A 25,895-nucleotide genomic window follows, 5' to 3' on the forward strand; every position below is an offset into this window, starting at 1 on the left:
CTCTTCAAAACTTTCATGTTCTTATTTTGCTCTATTGCCTGTTTTGTTTTTTCTACATTGTAGTTTCTTATGTCTTTTCTTATTGCCTTTGTGATCGTCTTATTTATTTGATTTATCGCTTCTTTGCTTGTAGTGTTATCTCCTTTCATTTGTCGCCTTAGTTCTATAAGGGTTTTCGTGGGTTGACTCAGTTTTTCATCTTTTTTGCTTGTCGGACAATATTTATACTGGCTTATATACTGGCGTTGTATTACTTTTTTCTCTATAGTAAAATGCTGAGGTGAGCGTCACGAAACTGGCGCCACAAGATAGCATCGTCACTGAACTAGCGCCACAAGATAGTGTCGTCATGTGTAGCGTCATAAAATAGCCATTATTCACATCGATTCATTACTCTCGATCAATTCGTTTCTAGTCATCATATTTATTCTAAGAATGTATAAATTAAAACCTGCATAAAAAATAACTAACAAAATACATACATTAAATGAGAAGAAAAAAATAATATAAAGCTTCGCGCTGTACCGCCTACTGTAACATCTTTTTTTTTCAGGATACTTTCATTAACAGCAGCAAAAACAACTTTTCATATTGTCTGAAGGAACTTGTTTTCCACTTTTCCTGTCTGACTGGTGAAAACTGGTCGATTTTATGACTATCAGAAATCTCCCTTTGCAGCGGAGGAGTGGGGGATTGAAGCAAGCGAGGAAAATATGCAATATACATCTATCCATCCATCCAATGGCGCTACAGCCCAAATCGGGCCTTGGCCTCCTTCAACAGGCTTCTCCAACCATCTCTATTTACCGCTGTTCTTTTCCATGAACGCGTTCCCAGGCAGTTCCTGGCATCCTCATCGACTTCATCTTCCCATCTCTTTTTAGGTCTTCCAACAGGTCTTTTTCCCTGCATTCTTGCATTTAATAATTTTCTGGGGATTCTATTCTCATGCATGCGGACCACGTGCCCTGCCCATCGTAATCTCTGCAGTTTAGTATGTTGTGCTAGAGTTGGTTCGCTATATTGCTCGTATATTTCTCTATTGTACCTAATTCGCCAGTTGTTGTTTTCACTTATTGGGCCCAGGATCCTACGCAATATTTTTCTTTCAAACACATCTAATGCATTGGCAGATTTCTGTGTCACCACCCATGTTTCGCAACCATAACTTACTATGGGCCTGATTATTGTTTTATAGACCCGGAGTTTTGTTTTCCGGTGTACGTCTCGCGATTTGAATATGTGGCCCATCGCGAAATAGGCTTTATTTGCCAGCACAAGCCTTCTATTTATTTCCGGTTCTTCTTCATTGCTTGCGACCAGATCCATTCCTAGGTATGTGAATCTATTTACATGTTTTATATCGTCAATAAAGTGTTGTAATATCGTATATAAATATACATCTATGCGAGTTAATAATTCATTTAAAATTGATGAAATTATTGTAAAAGTATCGTTACTGCATAAGCTGCTGGTGCGAGTAAACGTCCCTACTCCTAAACTCCAAAAGTGAGATCGCGCGTTCAGAGCTATTATTTATATTTTTCGCCATACTTAAATGAAAATCGAAGATATACAATTTGGAGTATAAATTTTGAATCTTAATAAATTTAAAAAAATAAAATCGGATAACTCCACTTAATATGCCGAGCCATCCAAACTACCAGTGCAAAATATTCAAACTAAAATTTTGAAAAAACTATTGGTCGGACAGCGTCCACCTTTGCGCCTGTTTAAACAATGTATTATAAATAAAAATTATCCAATTTTAAAAGGGTTCAAGTTATGATATTTTCAAAAAATGGTCGATTTTATCGGTTTTTTTCGACTTTTCTCTGCGAAAAATGCACCCATAAGGTTTTTATTAAAAAAAATTTGATTGTTTTTTGATCCTCTACAAAAATCCCACTGCCAGTATTGCGATTAAATTACTATGACAATAATATCTTTCACTCTAACGAAAATAAAAAAAAAACGAAAAATCACGATCTTTTATTTAGATTTTTAAATATAGAATTCGAGGAAAAGCCAATTTGTGTACTTATTTTGCTTTTTTGTTCTACGAACCACTCTTCAAACTCTACAACTTGGCCTAAAGGTCGATTCAAACACATCAGTCCTGTCACGTCACAGTTCCGGCGCCGAACGTAGCAATCCGCCATAAAAAATCAGGAGCTTGGAAGCGTAAAGGCTAACTGCAAAAATACGTTTCTGGAAAACTGAGTATAAAGTTTAAAAACATGTTAGAATAGTAAGGGCGAACAAGTTTTATTTTATTAACAAAATTTAAAAGAGGATAAATTCTGAAGCTATTTATTTGTTTGATAAAGGTATAGTTTTATGAGATTTAGACACAATTGGCTGTAATTATATTTTTTTTAAGAAAGAAAAAGTTTTTTTTTAAATGTAATTATCATTGCAACCAATTGTGGCTTAATCTCATAAAACTATACCGTTATTAAAAGAGGATTTTGCAAGATTAAAAAAAACGTGCTTAATAAAATCAAAGCGATTGGCATAAATGTGGCGAAGGTTAGACAAAACAACGTTTATGTTCTTATTTTGCCCGGCACAGTTATCACTAAAAATTATAACTTTTCTCACATGCTTATTAACAAAGTTCTCCAAGTAGTGACTAAGAAAACTGGCTATTATTGGCGTGTTTAGCGATGGTTTCATCCCATACATATATACAAACGTTGTGGATTCGTAAGTTGTAAGTCTACATTTTTGTTTTGTAGTATTGTACGTTGCAGGTAAATCTAGGCGTGGGTAATGCTTGTTGTAAATCAATAAATACAACATAAGTATTTTCATCCTGGTTGCTTTCGTAGCTTTTCATCATATTCTGAGCAGCTTTCTGCTTTGCTAAATGAACCTTCAGTTCAGTATCCAATTCAGTTATTCTGAGAGAATTCGGGTTGCTAGTCTTTAACCCAAGTTCAACTTAATCTAAGAACTTTGAAAAATTAATTGTGCTCGATATTTGCCTTTAATTTTTCAAAGTTCATTTATTCGAGCATTCAACCTTATATCAATTTAATCTAAGAGCAGGTATTACAATCATCAACAGAAGGAGGCTGAATACCTATATTGAATTCGTTGACAAAAATATTTCGATAGTAGGACTCTATCACATACTGTTCTTCAGGATGTGTGTTTCTTAGCCATTCCATATAAGCTCCATATACTCCAGTAATTGACGAACCCAGTGGCATATATTTTCGAAAAGGACTTTTGGCTCTGCTATAGTGACAGTAACAATTGAATCAATGTAATCTCTGACCAACTGCTTTTTATATCCAATCATTTTATTTCCTGGACTTAGCTTCCCTCCGTTATCACCCAGCACAGTTTCTGTGGTGGTCTGCTTGTCTAAAACAACGCGAACTCTTTTTTCGCTTATGCCATGGATGCTAATAAAAGCCTGACGACAAACACATTTTCTTTCTTCATTTATTGAAACACTATATTCTATGGTCCGAAGCTTTCTATTAGCTCTATAAGTAATTAAAGACTTTTTACAATCATTCCAACTTACCACTTTTGAAAGGTATTGGTTTTGATTATCGTAGTTGCCGATTTGCCAAAAGTTATTGAAAATCATATTGATATTGTTCATGCCCAACTTTTCAAAACACATTTTACGACACTTACATGGCAGTCCTATTGTGCGCGCAGATATAGTTTTCTTTGTATTTCTTGTAACATACAGTAGTTTCAGTTTGGTTTTACACACGTTAACAAGCCATTTTTCCGTTTTGACAAGCCATTGTTCCGTTCTCTTTTGTTTCCGCCTTGTTGTTTTCTTGTTCATTTTGAAAATAAATAAAAGACAAAATAACTTTAAGGCTAATGTAACGTAAGGCATATATCTGAGACTACCTCTCACCAACTACAGAAACAGGCCTGTGGGTTCGCCCTTGCTCTTCTAGACGATTATGTAGTTCAGTTTCTGACTTGAGTGGATTGGTATATTATTTCTTACAGAATTTTAGGAATATGAAGGGCGAAACATGCTTTTATAATATACACAAACATTCTTTAAAGGTTTTTGAAAAAGATGAGACTGAAACGTCCACTTTGCGAGTTCAACCTTACTCTTCCAATCTCCTGAAATATTCTTTAATAGAAATATGCCGCCGGCGTTAACATTCATTCGTTGCCAAATAGTTTCCAAACAGACAGGTTTCGACCCGTCTAACGTCAGACCGATTTTATAATCTCCGCGCCAATGTCATCCTGGTGCAACATATACGCACCCTGATGCGCATCGCACTTCCTTCTGGAACTTTTATTAAATTTGATTGGACGAGAGATCCAAAAATCTCATATACAAGTTAAAACACCTTTAAATATGGGGCATTTCGGATCTCGAGTCAAGAGTTGCCTAGTCAAGGTCAGCCCCTCACGGGCGCTCCTAGAGCACTTTGCTCTAAGGGCTCTGCGATATTTTCTTAAGACTCTGTGGCTGAGTTTTTTTTACCACAGTTTCTTGTTTTCTTTCTTCACCCTATAAGAATATACAACAGATCTCGTCTTTTTCAAGACGAGATCCAAACAAAGAGCGTTCGGACTAACATTGCGCCATATTGCGTAATATTGTGCAATGTTAGATTACAACTGGTAACTATATAAATTCCACATAGTTACTAGTTCCGATACGACACCAATATTTTTTTGGTTTTGCCGAAAACATGACGGGCGGTACAAGTGAACAATTAACAGAATCTCTGAGAAAATATAATGTTTTATATCTTTTGCAACGTGCTAAATACATGTATATTAGTTTAAAAAATAATATTTGGAATGAAACCGGAGCATAAACGCTCTTTATTATTTTTATTTCACTATAACAAAAATAAAATACATACTTTTAAATTTTTTCAAGTTGCCACGGCAAAGACTACCCTGGAAAATTAAAATAATTTTTAAATGTATCTCTTTTCTTGAAAAGCATCTCCTGTTGCATTTCCACCTTGCAAAGACAAATTTTGCAGTTCAGAGTTTGGATTGCTTTCGCTTCTTCTTCTTCGTCCAGACATATAGCAATTATTGCTAATTTTTCATCCGAAAAACTTGCCATATTTTCAACAGATTGGTCGCCGAAGAATGATGCATTCCAGGTGCGAATAGTTCTGTGACGGGACCGTGCCGGTTCGGCGCCGAAACTGTGACGTGACTGATGTGTTTGAATCGACCTTTACAGAAAGATTGGGGAGCACGAATTTTAAAAAAGTTCGGGAGATACATAGTCCAAAGAAAGATGAGACAGGTCGCATTTTTCTTTAGACGCTTCATTAAGGACCATTGTCCCTTATCAGAGAAATTGCCCAAGGAATACAGGTTGGTTGGTTTAGCTGGAAGCGAACGAGCAGGATACTCTGTGATAAAAAAATCGGTGAAGTGTGGCCTGTAATGAGGATTCAGGGAAAGAAGATGGAGGTAGCTAAAATGAAAATGTTAGGTGGATGTTGGGTGAGACTAGAAGGAACAGGATCAGGAACAACTTGATTAGGGAAAGAGCCGGGGTGACTGCAGTCTCAAAAAAGGTTCAAGAACAAAGACGGCAATGGTTTGGTCACGTCAGACATAGAAATGCCTATGTGGGACGAAGGATTGAGTTATAAGAAGTTTAGGGAAAGAAAGGTAAGAAAGAAAAGGAAAATGAAAGGACTATGGAGAAGAACCACATGAAATATGTGGCACAGGAGTTAAGAGAGAACTGTTTAAATGAAGAAGACACGAAGGGCAGGAATGACTTTGGGAAGGAGAGTAAAGAAAAAGTAAATATTTGCGATCCCCGAGGAAGAACATTGCGTATTGTAATTGCGTATTGTTAAAAAAGAGTACAATTATCCACTACTATTGAAGTTTAAGTACAATTTCGTTGTTTTGTTAATTTTTCAACGTCAATGAAATATTTTGTTCATATCGCTGATAAATGTTGGAAGTAAACATTAAAACACAACAAATTAGCATCCCAAAAAACCCTAGTGTTTTATACAATCAAACATTCAATACATAATATGTTATTGTGTGACTAACACTCGTCGCAATTTCTTATCTATTCGAGGGATAATGTATTACAAAATATTACTTACAAGACTTATAACAAATAATAAATAAATTGACACATTTTGAAAACAAACAAACACCACTATGAAAAACAAAGCAATAAGTATCTCGTTTAATAAAATATGTTTCAGATTACTCAAACGCTAAAATAAACTACGGTGAGGTGTTTGCTAAGTTAATGATCTGGCTGCAAAATATGAATATTCCAAAATTAATCTGATATAACGTGTGTCTCTTATGTAATTTAAAACATTGATCGAAACTATTATTATAAATGAGTGAACACTGCATATACTCTACACAACATAGATTTATTAAAGAATGACAAGTAATACAGTATACAAAATGACTGTACAATTAATATATAATACGGTACTGTACAATATTTTCATCAATATATGAAAAAAGATTACGTCCTATGTTTAGCCTACATTAACGAAAAAGTCTGTCACCTTGGTCTGTTTCCTTTTCCCTGTCCACAGAACTGACCTGACCTTCTTCCTGGTGGATGAAAAACCGATGAAGTACTTTTGACGCATCCTATGCCTGCTGACGGATCGGAGCAGGTTCTGGCTCTGCTTTCATTTCCAGGTCATTATTTTCTTCTTCTACACGAACTGCTTGTAGGATATCCTCGTCAGAAAGTCCAGATGTTGTACATTTGCATCAACTTCTTCGAAATCTGTTAGCTCTTTCGGTCCGTAGGAAGTTCAAACTGTCTGGCTAACAGCTAAAAAGCTAACGGCAGGTCATCTTCATCCTCAGTCAATCTTTGATCTTCCAGCCATCTTGTGTGTTTGAAGGAATGTTTTATCGTATTGCTCGTCACCTCGTCCCAGGATTTACTAATCAATAGGATGGCGCCAAGCACGTTTAGTTTGAGATAGCCATTATTCCCAACCAATTCCATTAAAAGTCTTTTCAAACTCTTGAGGACACTTTAGTCCATGGGCTGTAGGACACTCGTTGTGCTTGCTGGGCAAAAACAGAGTTCAATGTTTTAAAGGTCGCACAGTAAAGGATGAGCAGGACAATTGTCTACAAGCAGAAGAATTTTTTTCCCTTTAAGCTCGACATTCCATTTTCTTATCGCTTTTTAAAAAAATTCCGAAGTCATCCACCCACTCTTGTTTGCTTTGTAGGTCACAACTAGATTTTTGATGCTTTTAAAGCAACGTCGGTTATTTTCGACTTCCCTATCACTAAAAATTTTCTCTTCGCTGAACCAGGTTAGCGGCTACTAAAACAGTAATGCATTCCTTAGAGAGCTTTCCACCAACGCACTTTTCCGATTTAAATTCTGTTTGGTGTCATTTAAAAAAACGATCCAGTCATATCAGTATTCAAAATGTCGTCTGACGCATATCGTACCTTCAGTCCAGGCCACACGTTTTCTAGCTACTCATCCATTACGTTTTTGTTAACATCGCAGCCTCTCCGCTGATCTGCCCGTACTTGATCTTGCCGCAGATCAGCCAACCCTCAGATGCCTTGAAACAGTCAATTCCAAGCTTAGTTGCAAAACAACTCAGCTTTTGTCATGAACACAAGCCCAGAAAGGGAAATATGGTTCATATGCTGCGGCTGGAACCACTGAAGCATTGCTCGATTGCTTTTTCACCTTTCTCTATTGCCCGAGTTATCGCTAACTTTTCTTCCACGAGAGCACTTTGCGCTTTTTCGAAAACATGTTGACTGTTCACACCCTGAGACACAACTGAAACTAGAAGTGAGAAGTCATCAATAGATGACAAAATTTGTGTTAGGCACACCGCGCGCGCGAACAATAAAAGTGTGTCACTCAACCCTTTAATAACAATGAGTAGGAGGGGTGGCCGCATTCCTTAAGTGCAAAACAAAACAACCCTGGACAATGTCCTTTCCACTTGTGACTCAGGTAGTCTGTGCTTTAAACATAATAACACATTTGCCATATATGAAAAGTCAAAAGGGAGAAGAATATCAGTAGTATCAAGAAAGAATTAATACATTGTCCTTATGACAAACCAAACAAGTTTACTATTTTACTATTTTCATTGATATAGGGGAATTATCTTTACATAGGGAGGGAATGGTTATAAAGAGATACTTTATATATATATATATATATATATATATATATATATATATATATATATATATATATATATATATATATATATATATATATATATCTAATGAGATATTGTAATCTTTTAGATAAGTTTTTATTTAAATATAGTTCTCTATAGGTTTATATTGCTCTTATGTTTCATTAATAATGAAATAAAACATGAAATATGATATGTGCTTATATTTAACATTGAATGTTGATAAGGTGATGAATTGATATTCATTCTGATTCCCTTCTAGTTTAGTAGGTTCATGATTCAAGCAATACTCTACTCAAAAATTTTTAAAGCATAAAAATGTGCAATAAACCAAAGCACAAAATTTATGAAGTGCCTAAATGTGGTGCTTATAAATGAAGATATCAATTTATTAAGTCTATATGACTAGGTATGGTCTAATAAATCACTGTATCAGATAGTGTTAAATAATGTGCAATGAATATACAAAAACTTACCTAGGAAATTATTCCTTTGTTGCTTGTAACTAAATATACATTAAGTACATTAGTAATAGAAGTATGTAACTTTTTAAATCTTCATATATAGCATTTAAGCAAACCTTGAATGATATTAGTTTCATCCAATTCTACTGTTTTATTGTATCTACTATATATAATGTATCTTTCATGTGCCCTTAGTAAAAGATCAATAAAAGAATCGGAAGGAAAATCAAATGTACCAGATCTTCAAGAACCCAATCAGCTCTACCAAACTTTTATTACTTTACCCAAAGAAATGTGCTGATCTAAAAGTTCTAATAAAATCCTGTGAAGAAGAGCTATCTAGAGAGTACTACAGACAACTTCTTTTTGCTAATCAGCCTGAGTTACCATCTGAGCCTGATGATGTTCCCGAAGATTTAAGCTATTTTTAGAAATCAGATAAAATCAGAAGTTTTTAGCTTGATTTGTTCTTTTAATATGATGTGGAAATACCTTATGGAATAAAAAAAATAGAATAAAAATGTTTTGATCTATTCAGAGGAAGAACCAACTCAGTCCATATTTTGTTTAAATAAAAAATAACTAACTTTGAAATAAAAATACAATCATACCATTATTCTAGCTATTAAGAAAAAGTACATATTGACCTAAATATACAAAAATATTTAGCTAAAAAGGTAACAAAGCTTAGTATTTTTATAGTTTCAAATTTTGTTTTCTTTCTCCTGAAAAATATAGTCCTTGGACTTGGTTGCCTTTTCTCCTGTACCCTTCATATGTAAAGGGCTTATCAGAAAAATTAAAAAGAATAGGAAATAAGTACAACATCACAACAACATTCAAAACAACCAACACACTGAGATCTATCCCGTTCAAAATCAAACCGAACACACACAAATAAGATTGAAAAACTGCATCTACAAAAAACCATGTGAATACAGTAATTTCTAGGTGGAAGAAACCTCAACACCACTAAGTAAGTGTCAGGATAAACAAGCATGAAACATACATCAAGAACAGAGACTTCAACATGTCCCAGATATGTAAACATGCCTGGAACAACTAGCACAAAGTATAATGGAAAGATGCATCAATAATCATGAATCATGAAAGAAACAGACATGAAAAAACAGAAAAGTCCAAGAAGCAGGAACAGAAGCAGGAACAGAATGTAGCAGGCTTAAGTTGATAATACTAGAAGTCAATTGCAAGAATATACCAACAGTAGCGAATTATTAGGAAGTTATAGACATATCATGTACAATTTACACACAATATATATGCAACACACAATACACAAACATATAATGTACATACACACACATTACACAAACATAATAAAAAAAACTCAAAACAGACAGAATTTAATATTCCGAGGGTAAAAACACCAAAACACCCACAAATTTTTTTCAAACATAAGTATGCTATTGCCTACAATATGCCACAATGCTATATGCTGCCGAGACATGGACTATGAACAAAACCATACAGAACACATTGGAAGCATGGGAAAGAAAGATACTTTGCAGAATGTTTGGTGGAAAAGTAGTAGAGGAAGAATGGAGAAGACAAACTAATGCAGAAGTGTACCATTTGTATGCTGACCCTACAATAACAAAAGTGGTGAAAAAACATAGACTAGAATGGCTCGGTCATCTAGAAAGAATGCAAGGTAATAGACTAGTCAAGAATATTGCTTGGAGAGTACCTGCGGACAAAAAAAAAGAGAGGAAGACCAAGAAAAAATTGAGAGATGTAGTGATTGAAGATGTCAGAGAGATGGGAATTAGGAGATTGGAAGCTGATAGCTAAGAACAGAAAATGATGGAAATTATCCATCCAGCAATGGGCCTAAAAGGCCTGTTAACGCTGTATATACATACATACATAGTTTATGTTAGAAATGAAATTCTAGGGGAAAATAATGTAAGGAAAATTCTCAAAAACTGTTCAGTAATCAATAACGAATTACTTCATCATTTAATCTTTGCTTTACCACTACTGGATCTAGATGTCCCTCATAATGTTCCATCTGTTTTGATCTTGTGCCTCTTGCATCCAATTCTTATGGCAATGTTTTAGATCATCAGTCCAACATGTTGGTGAATGACCTTTGCTTCAGTAGGCATCTAGTAGTTTGGGATCTTGTATAGTAGTGAAATGCCCAACATAGCACTCTCCATCCCCTTTGAGCCACACAGTTCCTCTTTTTGCACTGTTCTCCTTGTTATGGTTTGAATGAATTAATTACTGTATATTAATTTTAAAGTTTTTTTAAAATGTGATTATTAGTTAATATTATGGGTCAAAAATGTTGAGATATCTTTAGGAACTTTAGAGACTTAAGAGATAAAGAAAACAACAAAAATTATTGAAAGTTTTAAGATGTACTGTATTCATTGGACGTTACAGAATTATGGATAGACAGAGTGACTAGCATAAAGTAAAGTAATATGCTATATAATAATCTTGAATATTTTGGCACTGTATTGAGAGGACCCAAAATCCATACTAGGAGAGGACAAAAGGGGGTGTTCACAACATAACATAGAGCAAAATTGAAGGAAGAATTTTAGTTATAGAAGAATCATATGGATGCTAAAGTTGGGAGAATAGGGTAATTAGAAGTAAATAATGTCCTTATAATAATGTACAAGTAGGTTAAATGATTTCCAGTCTCCAATAGGAGCAGAACAACAAGAATGAAAGCTAAGGCTATAAACATATGACTGTGTCCTGTGTTTTTTGAAAATCAATGAAGTTAAGGTTATTTAGGTACCTAATATGGTATAATTTTTACTAAATTATAATATAATAACTTTTGAAACAATTTACTGATAAAAAAATCTCTTTTTATAATTCTTTAAAATTATAAAATTTTTTATAATTCTTTGTAAAAAAGATTGTGTCATTATTCTGTAATTTAAATGTAAAATCTGTAACAAATCAGCTGTGACTTTTAAATTTGTAATTGTCTGAATATCATTACATAAAAAAAAACAAACAAAACTTACCTGTTAAACTGTCTTGTCTCATAATGGGATCAAATTGAACTATGACACTTTTTGAAGCACGTGGAGGTCTTTGAGGAGGAACTGGAGATAAAATTTGATGGTTTTCATATACACTGGGTTTCAGGCTGGGAGGTCTTTCAGGTTTACTAACATTCAAATTTATATCAAGATTATCTATTTTCTTTTCGAGTTCTTTTAATGATTTTTCCAATTGATCAGCACAGGTAGTATATCCATTGTCTCTAGTGACACCATCATAGAGTCTCCAAGATTCTGATCTGCACAAAAAACTGGATTTATCTGCATTATTACCAGTTGGCTCACCACTATAAGAATGACGAGGAAATATACTTTCATAATTGTCTGTTTTAGGTTTTAAATTGATAGAACTTCCAGAATTACTGCTAGATGCAATTGATAATGGTGCATCATATAATGATTCATCTGGGGGAGGAGGTGGAGGATGACTTGGGGGAGGTAGAGCAATGGAGTTTTCATCAGAAGAAACAGAACTATGGTCACTTTCTACATTATTATAAATATTTTCTGTTGCAGACAGAGGTGAACTAAAAGTTATAGCACTAAATAAACTAATACTGTCCTCTTCACCTTTTTCAGGCTGCTGTATTTCTTCAGAAGCACTTTCACTTTGTGAACTTGAACTAAATCTTCTAGCAATTCTTCTAACACTTTGTCTAGTTCCTTCTATAACAGCTCTCTTTCTTTCTTGAACAAGTTGGCTTATATCATCAGCTAGCTGCTTTGATGCTGAACTTACCCTTTTGGTTAAGGTATTAGTATTTGTTGTTTCTTCAACACTAGATAAACTTTCTGTAGAAGTTGGCTTACGAATTTCACTTCTTGATGGTGTAGTTGAAAGACAATTTACATTTGTTTCTGGGAACTCTGGCAGTGCATATATAGTTTCTATAGTACTAGGTGTAGTTTCTGCAATTTGTTCCAAGTTACCCTTGATTATGCTTCTCCTTGGTGTAGGTATAGGCTTTTTCAATTCTCTTAGTTTTGGAATTGGACGAGTTGTGTTGCTGTCCATTTTCTGCGTTCAACATTTAAAACTGGAAACTCTGCATCAGTAATAATTAGGATGTAACAATTACGTTTCACAATCGATAGATATGGGTTATTAAATTATCACAGACATGTTTTAAACAAAGACCACAAACAAATGCTTTAACGTATAAACTGCAAACAATCCGCGTGTTAAGTATAGGAATGCATTGCATTGTGCTTCTGAGAATGACTCATCTCTCAATTAAATGAATTAAATATCAAAATACCACGAAAATCTAATTTCATACTCTCGTTTGTTTTCGGTTTTTATAACATTCTTATCTTCTCTTATCTCTTTAACTCAATATTTTCTATAAACTGGCAAAACGTATTTCTAGTCAAATTAACATCTGACATCTACACTCAACAAGTGATCATAACAGAAATGAAAATGAATGAATGAAATAAATAAATAAATAAAAATCTTTATTTTGTTCTACTCTGAGGCAATTTCTACATTGATAGATATTTTAAATATGCAACAATTAACTTTAAATTTTAAATCAAACAACTAGAATATATCAATTAACAAAAAAATAAATTAAAGTTTGTAATATCTGAATTATACCATTAAAGATAAATTAAAAACTTATTAAGTATTTTAACATTAAGTTAAAAAAAACGCAATAAACTGCCTTGAAGCTTGAAGTCTTATGACAGTCGACTTGACAATTCTGATCTTGTTATGACAGTGACAGCAAAGGTGACAGTAATAATATAAACAATGTCCTTAATATCATAATTATAGTAAGAAGTTGAAAAAAATAATTATATAAATAAGTAGCATTTGATTTCAGGATGATTAAAAAATAATGTATACAGATAAAATATGTGTTAAGGAAACTGATCAATTAAAAAAATCTATCTACAATTTAAATAAATTTTATATTGACTCTGGATGTCTCTTAAAAGATTTGGAGCAATCTTTCAAAATATCATACAAAAGTATATTTCTTTTTATTTTTGTTAGCGCAACAGTTTTGAGTATTCTTTTAAATGGAGAATATTTCATATTAGCTTTAAACTATATTTTTGGTGTAAGATGCATATTACCTAATAATTACTTTATTTGGGAAGCTACTAGACCAATATCCAATTGTAATTTTTGTTTAAATGTAACAGAACCTATAATATTGCCAAATGTAAGCAGAGATACATTTTTGCCATATAATTATGGTTCAAAACCTGTTGTGATAAAAGAGGCCTTTCTTCATTGGCCTGCCATGCATGTATTTTCTTTAGAATATTTTCAAAAACTGTACAATAATATAGAAGGCTCAATCAGAAGTGTTAACGAGGAGTGTCAATTCCTACATTTTAAGTCTGATTTTATATCTGTTAAAGATGTATTCTTAATGAGTGAAGAAAGATCTAGAAATGAACCTACTGAAAAGTCATGGTATGTTGGTTGGTAAGTTTTTTCTTTGGTAAAATTTCATTTTGTAAGTATTAAGAATAACACCAATAATAGGAATATTAACATAAGTAATATTTATGTGAACCATATCTAATGTGAGTGTGAGTAATTTATGTATATTTGACAAATGTTTTTAAAAAAGCTTTCTAATCCACTTAAAGTTCTTTTAAATTTAATTTTTTAGCAATGATTTTATTCGAATATCTTTAAAATTGTCTATTTTTAAATAATAACATTTTTTTGCTATCTAATGTAATATTGGACTATCTGGCTATTGCTCAAATGTTATATATCGAGTTTATTATTCCAAACTTTCCTGTTTCACCTTTTCTGTTTTTTGGTCAAATAAAAGGCATATATCGAGCACAGTTTAATTTAATCTTGCCCAAGTACTTTCGATCCCTAGATCATCTTCAGGGGCATTTCATCAATTGCGGCCTATCCGACAAGAATAAAATGTCATAAACATATAATTGTACAACACACTACACTACACAAGGACAAACAAACACTTTAAAATTATTGAAGAATAGAAGCCGGAGACAGAATTCTGTACGCAATGTAGCTATTCTTCAATAATTTTAAAGTGTTTGTTTGTTCTTGTGTAGTGTAGTGTGTTGTACAATTATATGTTTATGACATTTTATTCTTGTCAGATATGCCGCAATTGACGAAATGCCCCTGACGATGATCTAGCGATCGAAAGTACTTGGGCAAGATTAAATTAAACTGTGCTCGATATATGCCTTTTATTTGACCAAAGTTCATTTATCCGAGCATTCAACCTTATATTTACTTTTCTGTTTTGTTATTTATTAAAGTTGTTTTATTTTTAATATGTCTGTTCTCGTTTAGGACATAATATTGTTGCTGTAAGTAGACTCTTTATTTGTTTCTTGATCCAAACATTTTAAGACATATCAAATCATTAAAACACTCTGCTACAACTATATTGTTCAATTGTTTAAGTACTTCTAGTTAGGTACATGTACTTACATTTTTAGATATAGTACTTAATGTTCTATTTATTACATCTCATTTTTCTTCTTTCTGTGCCATATTAGGTTCTCCTAATATTTTCAATTACATTAGCAAGTTGTTTGTGCTTTTAAGCTACTTGAAATAGTTATTCAGTAATGTATATTCCTATTCAATTGTGAATGTTCTTTAGCCATGACATCTGTTTTGTTCCAATTTTTCTGTGATCTTTGATTTTACCTTTCATTAGAAGCTAAAAGATTCTGTATCAGCCTCCTATAAGAACATGCCTTAGATATGATATCTTTCTTATCTTAACAGTTTTAAATTATTCACAAACATCTTTGCATTATTTAATACCCTGTTTGTTGGTCTGCGTAGCTGTTCAGGGTATTTATTTATTTTGTTATATTTCAGAGTATTGTTCTACACAATCACAGCTCAAACGCTTCTAGGTTATTGATCATATCAGTCTTCAAAGGCCAAATCTAATGTCATATATTAACATAGACCAAATACAACATTTGATCATTCTTTAATGCAATTTAGGTTTAATTTGTGGTTACAGAATGATTTTATTTTGAGAAACATCTGAGCTGTCTCATTTTTGTGCTTTATCTTTTTACTTGAATTTAGTTGCTCTATAATTTAGCATATCAAAAGCTTTTTTGTATTCGAAAAAATTAACTTAAATAAATAACTTTATATTGGTCAAGGTACTACTGGAAAAGTAATGGTTCAAGGCACTGGTACCATTCCTTGTAAACATTGGGTTTACAACTATACAAAGAAAAATTTTCAATGTGTGGCTCATCAGACTAATTAATTTGTATTTGTGACATCTTTATGCTTGCTATTTCTTCAGAAGTGCTATAAAACACATTTTAGCCAGTTAAAAAATTTGACTAGTGCACTAATGTGGTCTTCTTGTATCTTTAAAAGTTAAGTCGAGATGTCTGGTCCAGGAGAATCTGTTTTTGGCTAATTGTATGGCCTGAAGGACTTAAGATTTTAAAATTTCAGGTTCCTACATTACCCAGTATGTTTCACATGTTTCTTGTTGTATTGAAATAATTACTGCAACATTTAAAAAAATAATTTTTACTTTTATATTTTTCTACAACTGCTCTTGGTTTTAATAGGTATTAAATAAACATATATCTAGGACAAATCAATATTATTTTCTTGCTCTGTGATGATAAGGATGATAAGTATTTTTTAGAGGAGGTAAAGTTTTCCCAAGATAATTGGATTATTTTATAATAATGTCATAAAATATATTTTAAGCTTTTTTAAAAGATTTTTAAAATAATTGATATATTATGTTTTTACATATATTAGGGGTAACTGCCACCCAACTATTCTTGAGGAGATGAGAAAACACTATCCAAAGCCTCACTTTTTACCAGAAGATAGTGAAATACCTTCAAAAGAATACATCTTTATGGGGTATGATGATGGTGCTACACTACATGTAAGTTGGAAAATTTTCTTTTTAAATAGATAACTAATCTCTTAATAGTTTTTAATAATCAATACAACCCATGTTTAAATGGAGTATATTTCTAATAATGTGTCACATGCATGACATACATTCTAACAATAGCAGGTAGAACACATTTCAGGGTATATAGGTGATATGCATAATTGTTTATCTAAATAGATGACAAAATAGGAAATACTACAACTACTGCTGAAATACTGCCATTGTAGGGCAAGTACAGGTATGGAAATATGCATACCAAGTTAGTCTCTTATGTGAGAAGATATTTTATGTTACTTTGAAATATAGTCTAGAATCTAATGTACACAATTATTAATGATGATAATGAGGTGAAACATGTCAGGGCATTGTATAATTTTATATTATTGGTAATATGTTATGGGTGTAACTTAAAGTCCTCTAGAATCAAAACACAATGCCAATTACAGAATCAAATCTGTAAAATATCATGATATTTTACGATGAAGTACCAAAAACAAATTCTATGTAATCATATAATGCATATCTTGCACCATTGATATAATATACTAAGGATGTAGCCTGTTGATATTTTTACATGTAGCTAATTGACGACGGTACTGACGTCACATTACTAGCTACAATGTCACGAATCACGTAGTACCCTTTTCTCAATATATCGGCGATGATTTTCTATTAATGCAAGATAATGCGCGACCCCACTCTGCAATGTGTGTCACGCAATATTTAGAGGAAGTTGGTATTAATAAAATGAACTGACCGGCGTGTTCGCCAGATCTGAACCCAATAGAGCACGTTTGGGACATGCTTGGTAGAAATATTAGAGGTCGCTAAGTCGCACCAGCCTCAATTAACGAACTTCGCTTGACCCTAGAAGAGGAATGGCAAAACATCCAGCAAGATGATATTCGCAACCTTATAGACAGCATGAGCCGACATGTACAGGCAGTTATAGAGGTTACGGGAGGCAATACAAAGTATTGAGTTATTTTTTAGTAGTTTTTCTTTGTTATATGCGTACTTAGGTTAAGTTACATTTAAGTTGTTTTTTTATGTTTTGTTGTTGTTATCATTGTTCATTAAAACCAAGATAATGTCATTGCTTTTAATCATTATTTAAATACAGTGCTTCTGGGCTGTCGATATGAAATTTTTTCGATATCAGTCACCAAAGCCCTCATCGTCGTATTACAAATTAATACAAAAGATAATGGTAAAAATAGGAAAAGTCGTAAATTGTGGGTGGCAAAGTCATTTCGATCCTAAAAATGAACCAATCCATATTTTCAAATGGAACAAAAAACATAATACTTAGAAGACATGGTTGCAACTGAAAAACAAGGTTTTACGAAAATCCGCTAACGGAATTATGCCACAGCATGTTTCAAAGTTAGGATAAAAAACCACCTTTCGATTAACCCCGTATATTAAGTCAAATACAAAATTTTATTAAAAATCTCACTATTCTAAATTAAGATTTATAAATTTTTAGACAGTGTGCTAAAAAATCATCAAAATAGGGCTAAAAATAAAAAACCTGAAATACTTTGAATTTGACCAAAATTTTCTCTGTTGCGTTTTTTTGCATCTGAGTATATGTACCAAAAGAATTTTTTTCGTACACCACTGACATTCCGGAAACAAGATCGGCCATAGTTACTAGCTACTTTGGACGCAAATATTTATTCATAGGTTCCATTCTTATTATATTATATTGATGTCTTGCACAAAGTTTTGTTTATATTTTCCAATTTGATAAGCTAACATGATTTATTTCATTTAGTTTGAAAGCTACCTTGTGAACTATTTTATTTTTTTTATGATATATTTGAATACAGTGGCGCACCCAGGGGGGTTTTGGGGGTTAACCCTCCATCCAGGATCCTATTCCGACACTGTTACTCACACATTTTAAGGACTCAAAATGGAGGTAACATTATAAAAAAAAATTCGGTGACCAACCAAACTACTGCTCTGAAAAGATTTGTGGTTGTTTGTGTATTTGTGTATATCGGTTTTTATTTGTCTCTTAATATTTTTGTACATTCTTTTGTTATTCTTTGATTTTCTTCTTTCTTCCATGAGTTGCAGTATATTGTCATTCATCCGACTTTTCCTCTTCTCTTTATTTTCTGTTAGATGTTCTTCTCTGATCTTGTTAAAGGTTTCACATATATTCTGGAGTGATACTTTTGGATCATATGTTTGCTCCATGTTACTTAGCTTTTCTGAAAGAATCCGTGCGACTGTCTCCTTTGTTTCCTTATCTTACCAGCTCATCCGCCCGAAGCCGTTGACCAGTAAATGGTGGATTGCTTACACCGGCAAACACTCGGACGTCAGAGCCTCGTTAGTTATCTAGCAGGATGCACCAGATGACCATGATCTAGAATATCTAGATCATCATACGAGCAGTAGGAAAGGCTATATGTTGCGCAACACTACCCCATTACGCCCCTAGCCCATCGTTAATATAATAACTAAAATTATAATTATACATCTGTTTCTTTTGATAGCTGCTTCTTACTCCATTCCTTTCGATTATCCGCTAAATGTGGAAAGATTTTCTTCATCGGTATTTGAATTTTGTCATCTTATGAAATTATCTGTAATTTCTTGACAGTTAGTAATACATTTTTTGTTTCTACATGTATTTTCTTGTATTTCCTTGGCGGGAATTTCCAGTGAACTTGGTTATTGTACCTTTGTTGCATCTTTCTTAATATTCCTGGATTGTGATCGCTATAAATGTTTCCACCAGGGTAGAATGAAGTACATTTGATTCCTGACATGTTCTGAAATGTTGCTTAAAAAGATATTGGTTATTTAAAGGTTCTCAAAATTGTACCAGTATGTTTCCCCTGTTGTCTGTTGCGCCTAGACCAAATGTCTTCTGTTTTTTTAATGCCCCTATTACTAAACATGCTCTTAGATAAAGTATTATAAACGAAATTTTGATACTTAATTTGAAGGTTTGAGAGGTTTAGAAGGTATCTTAAGAATGATATTGCATTAAAAATAGTATTATCCAATGCTCAATTAACTTTTTTTTTATTTATACAGAATATTAATATTAAAATGAACAAATTATGCATTTTGTTTCCCACAATTGACGTGATCTTAAGCTAAATAAGATAAGAGTGCATTTCTCATTGATTGTTTAGATATTTGACTGAGTCAATCCTTTGGTTGGCATTTGTATGATTCATTTGTACGCAATAGAAAAATAACGTAATAAATTTCTATATTTTTATTGTTATAAACTGCATTTTTGAAGAGATTGTCACAAATATTCTGAAAATAAGAAAATAATAATATAACTACACTTTAATGTACGCTGCTAAATGCAATTAATTACTACTATAAACAATAGTGTTAAAATTAAACATTTTCCAAAATGTACGGTTTTTGATTTACGTTTACTAATATTTAAAATAATAATCTAATATACAGCGTGAACTACCTTCTAAACATGAAAGCATCACCATTAGGTGATTCTTTCACCAACTAGGGCATATTATTTCAAATCTTGCTGGTAGATTACTGGGTGTATTCCGTTCTGCAACTTTTTGTCTCATCAGGTCTCTCGCTATATGCTGGCTTTTCTGTTATTTTCTGTTAATCTGTCTTCATATTTTTGACCCAAGTTACCAACTTCTGTTACCGTTGGTTGGTAGTTGAAGGTCGTGTCTGATAATATTATTTGTTACATATCATGGGGCATTTGTAATAATCTGAGGTATTTTTCACTGGAATCTCTGTAAGATTTCAATGTTGGAGTTTGATGCAGTTTCCTAAAGTTGTAGTCCGTAACTCTAGATAGATTGTTGGATTGCTTTGTAGACAAATACTTTATTCAATTACTATTTTAATTGGGAATAAGCCACAGTTTAGGTTAATAACTTTATTGATCTTTCAATTTCCACTTCGGAAGTCGTTCTCAAAATACAAAACCTGGCTTATTCCCAATTAAAATAGTAATTGCTTTAAGAGGCCACAAGAAAATAGCTTCAGAACAATAAGGAACCAAGTTGTTTGCGTTTCATGAAAATGTGTATCTTCCAGTTTAATATTTGGTCAAGGTGCGTTCCAAGGTATTTGCCAGTTTCTTGCTGCAGTAGATGATGATTGTTGAAAAATACTGGCAGACAATGACCGTTGCGGTTTGTAAAAGTAATATGAACTGTCTTCGATTCGTTTATTTGAAAACGCCATCGCTTAAGCCAAATTTCCTTTTTTTTGAGTCTAGTCTGTAGTAGTTGAGAAACTATTCTTGAGTCCTGATGTAATGACAACACAGCTGTGTCGTATGCGTAGATGGCCGTCGTGGTATGATTGTTTGGTGCTAAGTCCGCTGTGTCATCATCATTATCATCCAGCCTTCTGCGTCCAAAGTTGAACATTGGCCTCCCCTAATTTCAATCGTACTGTCTAACAGTTTTGTCGATCTTGAGCTTTCTGTAGCCAATTACCAGCGATTCTTTTGACGTCATCAGTTCATCGTGTAGGTGGTCTACCTTTGCTTCTTCTATCAGCTCGTGGTCTACACAGTGTAATTTTTTGGCTCCACCGCCCGCCATTCATTCTGGCCACATGACCCGCCCTGTTCCACTTCAGCCAAGCTATGCACTTTATGATATCTGTGACGCCTATCATTCCGAAAATAAGTATATTACTCGCCCCAAAACACTTCCCTGTGGAATACCCGATTGAACTGGGAATAGTAACGTAAGCTTATACCTATGTTGTACAAAAGAGTAGCGGTCATCCAGGTAGGATTTTAGAATTAGGAAGTATGTTAGTTATGGATGACTTTTAGTAGTAACTTTAGCATAGACGACATAAAGCTAATGGTGGAATAATCGCCGTATAATAGAACAATAATAGAACAAGTGATGGAGTTTAAATATCTAGGCATCACATTATCCAGCTACGGAAAGTACGAAACTAAAGTGGAAGATCAGGTGAATAGAGCAAACAAAGCCGCAGGCTGTCTGAATGAAACAATATAGAGAAATAAAAATATCGGGAGAGAAATGAAAGGTAGAATTTACAAAACAGTCATCAGACCAATAATGACATACGCGGCAGAAATACGACCTACCACAGAGATGACAACAAGGATGTTAGAAACAGCAGAGATGAAAACACTTAGAAAAAATGGTGGCAAGACACTATGGGACAGAGCTAGAAGTACAGATATACAACGTAGATGCAAGGTGGAGAACATCAAGAACTGGGTAAGAAATAGAAGAGTAAAATGGAACGATCATATAAGCCGAATGACAACAAATAGAGTAGTAAAGACGGCAAGAGACGGTTTCCCAATAGAAAGACGATCAGTAGGAAGACCACGAAAACGATGGAACACAAATTACTGGAGGCACATTGAAAAACAGACTGAGTCATGTCTACATTAAAAGGAGAAGAAAAAAGAAGAAGAAGATTTTACATGGTCTCCGTTGTTCCAACATATTGAGTATCTCGTCGTTCATCCATTTCTCTTTTTTCCTTGCGGAAGTCTTTAGTATTTTTTACGCGGTTCCAGTATCTAGACAATGTTTCAGTCGATCCCAGAGCTCGTCAATATCATTGATATCTATGTTCAGTTTGCTACAGTGGATGTGGTGATATTCGTGTTGGAGGCATTATTTTATGTTGGGTTCTTTAGGCTTTCTTGTGTCTATTGTAGGGATTCTTTTATATCATTTAATGTTTTGAAGCTTTATTTTAAAGACAATATTAAGCTTTAGCTTAATATTGTCTTTATTTTTAATTTGGAATAATTTAGAATTTTGTCCTTACTTTTAATTATTATAAGGTACATATTAGCATATTTTATTCGTAAAAATTGTGATATCTCATTGTATGCTTCACCTTTTAAGTATATATATTATATATTTTAATTGTTTTATCGTTTATATTATTGTTTTCTTTGCTTTAATGTCTGTAAAGGTAATTTTTGGCCAATCTATTTATTCTGTTCTGATCAACATTAAAGTTAAGGCGAGTTATACAGTGTTATTGTGAGTTATACAGTATTATACTATTGTAGTTTTTTTAATGAGTTTTTTTAATTTGTAGCTCGACTTTATAAACCGTTTAATGTGGCAAGCTCAATTAAAAGGAACAAAACGTTGGTACTTACATCCACCACCAGAATGTGAAAGCATGTGTAAACCTTTGTCGTTTTATGTAGAACCCGGTGATGCAGGTTAGTACTTTTAACTATTATGTAGTACAAACTTTAGCAAATGTAAAATAAAATTTGAATTCGGCTAATTACAGCTTTTCAGCTCCTGTCGGGCTTCGTATACTGCTATGGAATTTGCGAGCCAGATCCAGTTTTTTTAACGATTTTCTCCGGGATCACTAGGATTTGTGTGCGGAATTTCGGGTGCAGTGGGAACAATTCCAGAAGTTCCATGCTAACGGTTCTCATAAGTCAATTAATTGAAGTCGAATAGCTTCTGGTAGTTCTTCAAGGTCGTATATTGAGTGTTTTTCATCGAAAGATTGTCAGAATTTCTCCACATATTTTGGACAGCGTGTCTGCTCCCTTCAGGGGATACAAAGATCCAGATGCCCGGCACAGTAGGAGTGAAGGGGTCGATTTCATACAACTAGTGCTTATTTTTCATATTTCCTTCAATTGGGCGTGTCTATATCGATTCCATACAGGACTGAATATTTTCCTATAGAGGAAAACAACTTCAGATGTTGACTATAGGACTTTTGGATTTGCATCTCATTTTGACTTAAAATTTTCGGAGGGAATCGTTCCTTCTCGTAACTATTTGTTTTGTATTTTGGCAGTGACACTTATATATTAGTGAGCGGTCTAGCTCGACTTTAAGATATTTAGATCTTTGGATATGTCTGTGGAACTTAAAAAATTGGGAACAAAAAAGTGTGAACAAAAAAGATAAACATAAATAATAAAAAACCCAAAAAACCTTCATGAAAAATTACAAACCGCGTCTAAAAAAAGGGACGCATGCTTGATATATAGAAGCACAAAAACATCAGATCATATAGGTATGTGAAAGTAAGAAACGGGATAAATGCAAGGAATCATAAAAGATGAATACAGATGCCATCTTCATAATTCACCAGATAGTGGATAATTTGCCATAGAAAATACAACAGCCCCGTGTTTATGTGCTTTGTGGTCTTAACGAAAGCATTTGATAAGATACGACTAAGCGACGGGGAGGCAATAAACATACTTAAAGAGAAAAACGTATCTCCCAAAATGTTAAGGATTATAGATGTTAATCTGACTACTCAACTAAAATAAAAGCAGACGATTATTTCTACTGGAGGAATACCAATAAATGCAATAATAAGACAAGGTTACAGATAAATCCATTTATGTTCTACTTGGTAATGGACAAACTAATACAGACAAAAGATGATTGACAGAGGATATTTACCAAAACAGCAAAAGAATCCCAATATCAACAGATAAAACGGAATATGTAACTATGAGTGTAGATGTAACAAACCACCAAGACATCTAAAAAGAAACAACCAACTAAGTTAAAAAAGCAGCAACAACTGTAGGTGCATTAAGAGATAGTGTGGAGAAACAGGCAACTAGGATTAAAAACAAAAACAAGCGTTTATAAAACATATGTTTGACCAATACTGATAAAACGCTGATTACAAAAGAAACAAAATAGGTCCTAAGAATAGCTGAGATGATGACATTAAGATCTATACTGGGGATAACTAGACGTGATCAAGTAAGAAACGAAGATATTAGGCACAAAATTGATGACCAATGTGTAGACACCACCATCAAATCTCGAAAGTTCCAATACTTTGGACACATTATGCGAAACAAATCCAAATATGTCCTCCTAGAAGGAGAGGAGATAAGAAGAAGTACATCCTGGTTAAAGAACCTCAGAACCTAGTTCACAACAACATCTGTGCAGCTTTTCCGCGCTACTGCAGATAAGAATAAAGTTACCATGATGATCGCTAATATTTGTCATGTATAGGCTCATCAAGAAGAAAAAGAAGAATATGTAGAGAGATCGGGAAGTGAACGAACACATTGGAATAAACATGTAACGATAATAGGATAAAATAGAATTTTAAACATTGTAAGAGATAGGAAACCAAACGGAAGAGGGCTCCCAGGAAGACCACCAAAGAAATGGCAAGATGGCGGGCCTTCGGAATTACTAATAAAACATAACTATTACCCAGTAAATACTGGTAATATAGCTAACTTATGAAAAAGAAGAAAAGGAAGGCAGGTTCCGGCTGCTTTCCCTCCCAGAACACGTTTGAAGTGTTGATGCGTATTTTAGCAGCATTTGGTTTCACCTAATCTGGAATCATCATCATCTTTAGTTGTGTTACAGCTTATTATGAATCAAAGCGTTCTTAGAACATTAATCTATTCTCCATGTCTGTGGGAACTCTTCTCCATCATTTAACTCCAGTGGATTTTCTATTTCTAAGAATTGATCAAAACCTGAAGATTGTCACAAATGTTTATGCTGGAAGAAACTGTCTATTTTTAGTATGAAGATGAAAAACTTATTATTTCAAATGCAACACTCTTATAAATCATTTTTATTTTTCTTTTATTTCCATAAAGTAACGTGTATTTGTTTTTTAGTACTAGTAGATACCAGAGTTTGGTACCACGGAACCACTATACAACCTGGAGAATTTAGTCTTTCTGTACAATCCGAATATGGATAATTTACTTCAATATATTTAATATCAGTACCTGGAAACATGAAACTAAGCCAAATAACCATAATACAAAAGGCTGGTGTGCCTATCAAGTAAAATGTATTTATCTTACAATTGGTATTTTAGACAATAGTTATTAAAATATCATTTACATTATAGATAGGAGAATTTTCAGATTTTGTTACTATATGTGCTGCTACATAGAACGGTTAAAAGTGTTATCTTATTCGGAAAATGCTCTAAATAAATAGTTTTGAGTGTACATATATATATATATATATATATATATATATATATATATATATATATATATATATATATATATATATATATATATATATATATATATATATATATATATATACCAGTACAAAAGGTAATCTATTCTTTAAACTTGTCGTGAGGTCTTTCGTTTCAGACAAGTTTTTATTATTTTTTTGATGTTGTGTTTTTTATATTGAAGTCAACTCAGTTGATTTATTTTAACGTTAACTTTTTTGAGTTTATCTGTCAAGAACACATGATTTATTAGAATATAGGACCAGCTTTATATTGACTTTTGTTGATGTACCATTGAGAGTT

The 25,895-nt window shown here is 33.2% G+C and overlaps 2 protein-coding genes across 2 annotated transcripts in view; one reads left to right on the forward strand and one right to left on the reverse strand.

Annotated features, from left to right (window-relative positions):
• RhoGAP15B (RhoGAP_ARAP and RA_ARAPs domain-containing protein RhoGAP15B) overlaps window positions 1–13,119 on the reverse strand; it is a 54,793-nt gene extending 41,674 nt beyond the window's left edge. The window contains exon 1 of the mRNA XM_072541046.1: window positions 11,647–13,119. Within this exon, the coding sequence (XP_072397147.1) occupies window positions 11,647–12,700 (1,054 nt within the window). The 5' untranslated portion in view covers window positions 12,701–13,119. The remainder of the gene's footprint in view (window positions 1–11,646) is intronic.
• A 311-nt stretch (window positions 13,120–13,430) lies between these two features.
• On the forward strand, window positions 13,431–25,565 carry LOC140448564 (uncharacterized). Its single transcript, XM_072541649.1, has 4 exons — window positions 13,431–14,128; window positions 16,454–16,586; window positions 22,680–22,809; window positions 25,234–25,565. The coding sequence occupies exons 1-4, from the start codon at window positions 13,530–13,532 to the stop codon at window positions 25,317–25,319; spliced, it is 948 nt and encodes a 315-aa protein (XP_072397750.1). The 5' UTR covers window positions 13,431–13,529; the 3' UTR covers window positions 25,320–25,565.
• The last annotated feature ends 330 nt before the right edge of the window (window positions 25,566–25,895 follow it).

The sequence above is a fragment of the Diabrotica undecimpunctata genome, chromosome 8 (genome assembly GCF_040954645.1).
Source record: "Diabrotica undecimpunctata isolate CICGRU chromosome 8, icDiaUnde3, whole genome shotgun sequence".
Classification (NCBI taxonomy): Eukaryota; Metazoa; Arthropoda; class Insecta; order Coleoptera; family Chrysomelidae; genus Diabrotica; species Diabrotica undecimpunctata.